At 41.8% G+C, this 9,742-nt stretch overlaps 1 protein-coding gene across 1 annotated transcript in view; it reads left to right on the top strand.

Moving 5' to 3' along the window:
• Positions 1–9,742, top strand: part of PRKDC (protein kinase, DNA-activated, catalytic subunit) — a 144,685-nt gene that overhangs the window by 126,641 nt on the left and 8,302 nt on the right. Inside the window, exons 65-71 of the mRNA XM_026659498.2 lie at positions 1,432–1,643; positions 2,896–2,983; positions 3,684–3,827; positions 6,675–6,876; positions 7,499–7,566; positions 7,977–8,197; positions 8,714–8,806. Coding sequence (XP_026515283.1) covers positions 1,432–1,643; positions 2,896–2,983; positions 3,684–3,827; positions 6,675–6,876; positions 7,499–7,566; positions 7,977–8,197; positions 8,714–8,806 — 1,028 coding nt within the window. The remainder of the gene's footprint in view (positions 1–1,431; positions 1,644–2,895; positions 2,984–3,683; positions 3,828–6,674; positions 6,877–7,498; positions 7,567–7,976; positions 8,198–8,713; positions 8,807–9,742) is intronic.

The raw sequence follows: 9,742 nt of genomic DNA, 5'->3' as shown, positions 1-9,742 counted from the left end.
GGGGCAGGGGGTGGGTGCAGGAGGGGGTGAGGAGTGCAGGCTCTGGGCTGGGGGTGGGGGCATAGGAGGGGGTGAGAGGTGCAGGCTCTGGGAGGGAGTTTGGGGTGGGGGTGCAGAGGGAGGGGGTGCAGGCTCTGGGAGGGAGTTCGGGGATAGGAGGGGGTGCAGGGGTGAGGGCTGTGGGGCTGAGGATGAGGGGTTTGGGGTGTGGGAGGGGGGCTCAGGGCTAGGGCAGAGGGTTGGGGTGTGGGGTGATGGCTGTGGGGCTGAGGATGAGGGGTTCATGATGCAGGAGGGGGCTTAGGGCTGGGGCAGAGGATTAGGGTGCGGGGGGATGAGGGTTCGGGCTGGGGTTGAGGGGTTTGTGGCGTTGGAGGGGGCTCAGGGCTGGGGCAGAGGATTAGGGTGCGGGGGGATGAGGGCTCAGGCTGGGGTTGAGGGGTTTGTGGCGTTGGAGAGGCTCAGGGCTAGGGCGGAAGGGCAGGGTAAGGGCAGCCTGCCCTGCCATTAGTGAATGGGGGGCACTAGGACCCTGCGGCAGCAGTTGATGCCATAGACTCAAGTATGTTGATGGAAAAATTCTTCCTTGAACTGAGCTATCACCTCTCATGGATTAACTACATTGACAGAAAATACCCTTCCGTCTATGTAGGAAGCATCTACACTACAGAGGCTATCAAGGCACAACTGCAGCACCATAGTTGTCCTGCTGTAGCCACTTGGCATAGGCACACCCTAAGAACTGTGACTAATGAATTCCCCATTAGAACATTATGGGTGAAGTCTGTCCTAGATAACAAATGCCACAAAAACAATAGCCACTCGTCAGGGGTCCTTTATTGTTTCTTTTCTGTCTGAATAAGTCATTTGGGGTGTCAACATTTTAAATTCCATTGAGGCAAAGGGCAGAGCTAAGATCAGGGCATGTTGTGATGCTGGAAGGTGTTAATGGCTGACATCAAACACAGACCTGGTTAAAGCTGCTATGTTGAACTCTATTGATTTTGGGCTAACCAGGTACCAGGAGCTCAGTGTTCCCAATTTTCTCCTCCCCGTTTTCCAGGTTTCCCCAAAATCAATAGGGTTCTGTCCATTGATGCCTAGAACATTCCTTGAAAGTTTGGAATTGATCAGATGCATCATGCAAATGTTATTGTGTTACATCCAATCAGACACAGAAATGCCATCCAGTTGAGTGTAGGGCCTCACTTGGCTCAGCCAATGAGACATAAATGTTTGCAGATGAAAACCTACCAAGAACTGAAAATGATTGCTTTGGTAGGGGACATTCTGTGCAATCTAATTAACGTTCTCTATTTTTCCACGTTTCTGCGTGCTGACTTGGAACACAGAGTAGTTTTGTTTGCTTTCGTTTGTAGTCTGGATTTTTAAAGATATACAGAAGGTGAAAACACTGTCTGTGTTTTGCAGATTTCATCAGTTCCTTGCTGGCAGTTCATTGGTTGGATTAGCCAGTTGATGGCAGTGCTTGACAAAGAGGAAGCTGTAGCTGTGCAACATACTGTAGAAGAGATTGCAAATAGCTACCCACAGGCAATCGTTTATCCTTTCCTGATCAGCAGTGAAAACTATTCCTTCAAAGACACTGCAACTGGCCACAAGAACAAGGAGTTTGTAGCAAGGTGGTATTTGAAATGTTGCTTACAAATCTATAAGATTTTAATAGGATGTGATAGTCTGTGAAAAGCATAGAAAATATTAGATAAATTCTGGTATCTCCTGTGCTTGGTTCGAAGGCATGGAAAAACAGGTACTTAGGCCAACGTTTCTAATGTGGGTGCCTAAAATTAGGCACCTACATCCATATTTAAGAACTTAAATAAGTGGTTAGATTATTTTCAGAGGTGCTGAGCACCCACAATCCTTGCTCATGCTTAGCCTCCCACAGCCCTATAAAAATGAACTACAAAACATAAAAGAAAAATGTTTGCCTTTTCCTGCTCTTTTGAAGTATAAAGTTTCAGGTGCAAAATCATAGAGTGAGGTTCCTTCCTTGTCTGCTCTGCTAGGGTTGAGGGAAATCCACAACTCAATCTCCAGTAACATCACTATTCATATCTGCTAACGTTTGCTAAGATCCTTTAGCAAAGAGAAGAAAGTGAGGCTCTGACGTTTATAATCTTTCAAATGTAACAAAATGAGCAAAGACACTTGCTAATTAAAAAGTAATTTAACGAATTAAAAAAAACTATCCTTGTACATCAAAAAGAGCAGTGAGGTGAATGCCCAGGCTTTCCTTTTTGGAAGGTTGCTCCTATTGTGTAAAACACGCTGCTCCCTTATTCTAGGGCTCTGAGCCATCACAGTCTCCCTGGCATTGCTTTTCACCACCATCTGTTGGTGGGGCAAGAGCTGTTTTAGTTGACTACCATGTCATTGTAATGCCTATCACACAGTCCTTGTAAAATTACTATTATTGTATGTGTCCCTTTGTCTTTGCTCATGACTTTTGCATTATTTCTTAGTTTGAGACAAGGAGGCAAAGGTCCACACTTCTTGTGCTACTCAGAATAAATAACCCACACACCGCTTCAGTGGCATGTGCTGGATGTATACAGTCTTGTTAATGCTGATTGCTGTACCCACTGGAGAGCTGCCAGTTCAAAATGTTGCTATTTTTACAGCAGACTCTTAGCAAATACCAAAAAATACCAAGTTGCAGAGAGAGAGAGATGGACAGACCTAAGTGCATTAGAGGCACTGCTGTTCCTCTGCAGCCTGAGAGAGAATTCCCATCCTCAAGTCCTCCTTGTCCCTGAGCCCCACAGAATTTTATTTGTTCAGGGTTTACACATAGTATTTGTGTGAAGACTGGACAAGAATATGCTGATGGCAGCTTTTGTTGTCCAATTCTGATGGTCTGTTCTTTTGCAGGATAAAGAGTAAATTAGACAGAGGAGGAGTGATTCAAGATTTTGTTCATGCCCTGGAACAGCTTTCTAATCCAGTGATGCTCTTTAAGGTACACTAGGAACCCCTCAGTCATGTGGCCTTTGAGAGAGACAATGCAGAGAGGAGCCAGCCAGACTGATGCTGGAGAACAGTTGCAGGGATTGTCAGGGATTGATGGCCACAGATGATGTCATCAGAGTGCTTTCTGCAATTTTTACTCTGAACATTCTCTCCCTGTTCTGATCGGCTGTTAGCCCCTTCCTCATTATCTCTAACCATTCTTGCTCCTTCCCTTTAGTTCTTCGTCTAGCTAATCCCCTCCTAATATAACCTCAGTGAAAGGATTTAAATAAAACGAAAGCAGAAGATATGGTAGAACTAACATAATGTTTTCAATCATTGCATTGTTCCTTCTGCTTGTTCGATATACCTCTTAACCCTACTTATGTCTGTCTTGTGTATTTAGAGTTTAAACTCTTTAGGTTAGGGACTGTCTTATTCTATCTTTGTACAGTGCCTCACACAATGGGGCCCTGTACTCAGTTGGCCTCCTGGCACTACTGTAATAAACATTATAAAAAATAAAGTATAAGAAACAGCATTTTACATAGCACTCCTGTAGCTTTCAGCTTGCGCTAAAATGATTATAGTAGACTTTTTAATTCTAATTCACATCATCAGTAGACCTAATACCATCTGACTGGGTTACAAAAGAGAGGGCGTGTAAATCATTTTCTTCAGTCCTCAGCCCTTTCTCTCTGTATTCACAGGATTGGGTTGAGGATGTCAAAAATGAGTTGGGAAAAACTCAGAGAAATAAAAATAACCTTAAGGAAATGTATGAAGGAATGTACAGAAACTTAGGAGATTTACAAGCTCCAGGTCTTGGGTTGTTCAGAAAGAGATTTATTCAGGTATGTATGAAATCCCTCTCAATGATATCGAATACTGTTGGTGAGTAATGGGATGGGAAGGTTATACTGGAAAGTTAAAAAGGACAGTATCAATCAGATAGGAGGTTCTGGCCCAATCCTGCAGCCCTCATTCATATGAATGATTGAGTTAGGACTGGGCCTTTAATACTTGTTAATTAGTATCTGTGATGCTTTAGTTTTGTTACAGTTCAGCTGACACTTCTTGACGGCTCTGCCATGTAGAATGTTCCCACCTGAGGCATTAGTTTACACTTGTTCAGCCATTCCTCTTTGCTTACATGCCAGTGCATTTGCCTCTGTCCCTACCCAAAGCTTTCTGCCTATGTACTTATGTGGTACTCTGGCCTCTTATTCCTAACCTAATGCTTTAGAGGCATCAGATGGACAGTTTAATTGGGATCTTGTTGATGGCTGTGGCTCTGCAGAGAATCCTGAAATATCTGAGCACTTAGTGACAAAGAAATAGAGAAGGAAGAGTTTGTGTACGTGTGTGTGTATATATAGTGTGTGCTTTTTTTAATGTTAAACATGCTGATGGTTTTCAGCACTGCATTTTTAGAGAAGCAGTTTCATTCTAATGGGGATTAGTGGATTTGAGTTTGGAATCTCTGTACATTGCAATTAATTATTAGGTCAAGTCCTCGCTAGCTTAACTAATTTTCATCAAAATTAAAAATATTCTGATATATTTCAAGAACACACAAAAGAAAGGAGGCTTTTTAATCATAAATTTGATTAAATGTGCAGCACAACACACACACTACATTGATCTTGTCTTCAGTGGAACTTGTTTTACTTTTGTGCAGCCCAGCCTACTTTTACCAAGTGACTGTGATATAATAAAAATATCTGTGTTTAGATGATTAAATGGGCCATTCCTCATACAGTATCTTCTATTCAGTGCAGCACTGTAAGTGATGTACACATTTAAATGATCTGGAAGAAAATATGAAACCATCACTTGATCAAGTTTGCAGATGAAACAAAAAATGGGGGAATGGTAAATAATGAAGAGGACAGGTCACCAATTCAGAGCAATCTAGATCACTTAGTTAACAGGGTGCGGGGGAAAAAAAAGAATTTAAAATGGCTAAATATAAGTGTATATATCTGGGAACAAAGAATGTAGACCATACTTACAGGATGGGGGACTCTGATTCTGAAATAAAATTTGGGGGTGGCGGTGGATAATCATCTGAACTTGAGCGCTCTGTGTGACGCTGTGGCCAAAAGAGCTAATGCGATCTTGTGAAACATGAGCGGGAATCTCAAGTAGGAGCAGAGAGGTTACCTCTGTATTCAGCACTGGTGTGACTGCTGCTGGAATACTGTGTCCAGTTGTGGTGCCCACAATTCAGTAAGGATGTTGTAGCGATACACTCAAGGAGCTCAATCTATTTAGCTTAACAAAAAGAAGGTTAAAGGTGACTTGATTGCAGTGAGGAACAAATATTTGATAATGGGCTCTTCAGTCTAGCAGAGAAAGATATAACATGTTCCAATGGCTGGAAGTTGAATTCAAAGTTTAGACTGGAAATAGGGTGTAAATTTTTAACGGTGAGAGTAATCAATCACTGGAATAATTTACCAAGGATTGTGGTGGATTCTCCATCACTGACAATTTTTAAATCAAGGTTGGATGTTTTACTAAAAGATCTGCTCTGGGAATTCTTTTGGGGAAGTTCTATGGCCTGTGTCATACAGGAGGTCAGACTAGATGACCACAGTGGTCCCTTCTGGCCTTAGAATCTATTAATCTGCTAACCAAACAAGAAAGAAAACTAAACTCAAAGCCAAAAAAACTTTCAACTAAAACAGGGTGGGCAAACTTTTTGGCCTGGCCACATCGGGGTTCCGAAACTGTATGGAGGGCCGGGTAGGGCAGGCTGTGCCTCCCCAAACAGCCTGGCCCCCCTCCCCTCCCACTTCCCGCACCCTGATGGCCCCACTCAGAACCCCAGGCCCATCCAACCCCCACTGCTCCTTGTCCCCTGACACACACCCCGGAACCCCCTGCCCCTAACCACTCCCCCCCCCCAGGACCCCAGCCCCTAGCCAATCCACCCTGCTCCCTGTCCCCTGACTGCCCCAACCCCTATCCACACCCCTGCCCCCTGACTGCCCCCCGGGATCCCTTGCCCCTTATCCAACCTCCCCACCCCCTTACCATGCCGCTCAGAGCACCAGGACTGGCAACCGTGCCGCCTGGCCGAAGCCAGCCGTGCTGCCCGGCAGGAGCTCGCAGCACCACTGCCCAGAGCATTGGCGGCACGGCGAGCTGAGGCTGTGGGGGAGGGAGGACAGCAGGGGAGGGGCTGGGGCTAGCCTCCCCGGCCAGGAGCTCAAGGGCCAGGCAGGATGGTCCTGCAGGCCGTAGTTTGCCCACCTCTGAACTAAAACATAAATGATAGAGAAAATACTCTAACAGTTGTCTGAGCCACCTTAGAATATTACTCAGATGCTCTATAGTGGGAATTTTTCTGCTAATCCTCATTTCACAGTCTCTATGGGAATCAGAATGCAATGCCCTTGACAGCTCATTTTATTTCTTTCTTACTACAGGGTCATAGATGTTCATGATGCTTTATAGAGAAATAAAATGATAGGTCATACTTCTAAGTTGCTTACAGCTATTTGTATAAATAAGATGTTAGAGAGGACTTGTCTTAATAATTAATTACTATGTCCAGGGATTCCAAATATAAATCCCCATTAGAATGAAACTGATTCTCTAAAAATGCAGTGCTGTGCCTCTGATCACAGTGTGATCTTGCTATGTATCAAGTGAACTTTAATTCCTTTACTGTAAATTAATTTCAACTTCAGACCTTTGGGAAGGATTTTAGCAGTCATTTTGGAAAAGGCGGCTCGAAACTGTTCGATATGAAGGCTGATGACTTCAGTAGAATTGCATTCTCTCTCCTTTCAAAAATGAAAGACCAGAAAGAACCTGGAAATCTGAAAGAATGCTCACCTTGGATGAGTGACTTCAAAGCTGAATTCATGAGGAACGAACTGGAGATCCCTGGTATGCTACCATTTCAGTATGGATAGTGAACTCTTACAGGAATAGTAGTTACCCGTAAGTTCCAGTCTTCTTTAGCTAAGAACAAGAGTCTTCTCAGTTTGATTCCTTATGCGTCCTCTCTGTGGCCCTGTATCCTGCCATTGCAGGGGGAAGCATTTGGTAATCAGAGGGATCTTTTCTGTCTCAAACTACCAGGATTCTCTTCTTCTTAAGACTAGATTTAGCTATATTTACTGCTGTGATATTTTAAAATGTCTTTATTCTTAAAAAAATAAATAAATAAAAAATCATTGAACTTTTATGTTGCTTCTAACTCCTTGATCCCAGCAGGTTTTAAACAAAGATCTAATGGATTTGCATTCTAGTTTGAAAAAGATCTGACCTCTGAAAGCAAAATAGTTCCAAAATCTAATGGCATAGGTGAAAAAATAATACGTCACTGAACGACAAAATGAAATACTGTATGTTTAAATATACACTTTCAAAATCTTCGTTTTCTACTAGTTTAATAAGATGCAATATTAGGCTGAATATGCATGCCATCATTAACTAAAGTTTAATTTTTAAATATTTTAATATTTAAATGAAGACTGTATGCCTCTTTGTTTTATTTTTACTTCAGGTCAGTATGATGGTAAAGGTAAACCATTGCCAGAATACCATGCAAAAATCTCTGGATTTGATGAACGGGTATGCTAACAACTTTAAAGACAATATCCCTTTTGGCTTCTAATGTAAAAACATGGCTCAGTATAGTGTTTTTGCGGGGGAGGGAAGCAGTGTGTAAGCAGATATCTAACAGTACACAAAGGATTAATCTTATTAAGTAGATGGCCATTATAACATCATCATTAAATACACATTGATATTAGTTTGGGTGTTTTCTATATGGATAATTGGGTGCTTTCTGCAGAGGCAATGGATTTATCTACGCTTTTCTAAATTAGTAAAAAATAAAGCAGTCTAGTGGTGCAAGAAGAACATGATCACAGAACACAGGAATACAAGAGGCCCAGGAGTTTAAGTGATAGCCCTGATGCTACAGCAATGCATGCTCTCACCTGTGCCAAAAATGTTTTGCTTTTTTCCCTCCCTTCAAGATAAAAGTAATGGAGTCTATCAGGAAACCAAAACGTATAAACATCCGAGGCAGTGACGAGCGGGAACATCCCTTTCTTGTCAAAGGTGGTGAAGATCTCCGGCAGGACCAGCGCATTGAGGAGCTCTTTGATGTCATGAATATTATCCTTTCCCAAGATGCTGCCTGCAGCCAAAGGAACATGCAGATAAAAACTTACAAAGTCATACCCATGACAACCAGGTAGGGACTTTGTGGTCTTGTCATTCAGGGATAAAAATCCTCACATCAAAAGTCACATAGCTTCTTTGTGCTGGGAGGTGGGATTTCTTTGTGCCAAATGCTGGTGCAAAAATTTTTGGCACTTGGCTCTGGGAATTGTTTTATATGATATGAAACTTTTTTTAGACCATTTACATGATATTTTTAATTTGTCGAAAGTGCCATGTCTGGCAATTATTTTTCTGAATATATTTGGGTTTATAATTATAACTTGGCAGTTTATATAAAACTTCCTGAGTTTAGACCTCACAGCATGTCCCAAAGTTGGGTAAATCCTATTATCCTGTTTTAAGGATAAGGAAACTGAGGCACAAAATTTGAGACTTGCCCAAGACAATGATCTTTACCAGAGTCAGGAACAAAACCTACAGTCTTGTGACCTATCAACTGGACCATGCTGCTTTCTAGTTATATTGCTCCTCTTTTTCAATTAAACTCTGAGGGTTTTGTTCCCACACATGATTTCTTTTATTTCAGATTAGGGCTGATTGAGTGGTTGGAAAATACCTGTACCTTAAAGAATTTCCTTATGGAAAGCATGACCGAAGAGGAAAAAGATGACTATCACAGGTGATGCTGGTTTTAACTGCCCACATGAATAGAAATTTTCAACTAGCAATAATCACGCCTCAGATAAACCTCATTGGCTACTATTACTGGGCTCTTTTCCAAATTCTGTTTGTCTGATGAAAAACCTAGGCTTAATGGTGTAAAATAAATAAATAAAGTATTTGTAAGCCAGAAGTCTCTTTAGTACTTCCTGACCCAAATTAGTATTGGCAGCTGTTTAATGAGTACCATTGTACCTGTCATCCATATCCGCCACCCAACTTGCGTAAACAGGGAGTTTGTAATCCACTATGACGTTATCATCACTATTTCCTTATCAACAGATTATGATTTTACACGTGAAGGATTTTGATCTCTTGCTTTGAACAAGCAGGAAGTGGACTTAGGTCAGCAAGGAGAGAGAGTTACTTAGAAAACTGTGTGTTCAGCAATGAGTCAGTAATTGAGGATATTGCCTATAACTACATGAAATACAAGTCTATCTGAGTTTAAAAGAAATGTTGCCTTTGCATGATGAGTGGATTTTAGAAATTCTAGTTTTCTGTCTCCTGGCTGTTGGTTTTCAAAGGATGAACATTTGTAGAATCAGATGAATTCTAATTTTTCAATCTCTATTATCTTTTTGAGGCTTTAGGAATAACTTTCACTAACTAACTGCTTTGTTCCCATTACACAGTTTTGTTTAGATTTATCTAGATATTGGCATGATTGATTTGCAAGCTCTTTTGTTTTTGAACCAGGGTTGTGAAATCAAGTCTCACACCAAGGCTCGCATCCAGTTTGACACATCAGTTGCATTACTGGTTGTGTCCTTCAGTTGAGACATTTAACTGTGCTCCTTTCTGCCTGTCTTCTGTTTGTACAAAACCAAGTTAAAAATCCTTTAGCACTTTTCCAATAGAAATGAGAGCTGTGAAAAGATTCTTTCTCCATTTT

Source organism: Terrapene carolina, unplaced genomic scaffold (genome assembly GCF_002925995.2).
Source record: "Terrapene carolina triunguis isolate 2854851 unplaced genomic scaffold, T_m_triunguis-2.0 Scaffold58, whole genome shotgun sequence".
Lineage (NCBI taxonomy): Eukaryota > Metazoa > Chordata > Testudines > Emydidae > Terrapene > Terrapene triunguis.
The sequence above is the reverse complement of the archived record's forward strand: the minus strand, read 5'-3'. Positions and strand labels throughout refer to the sequence as shown.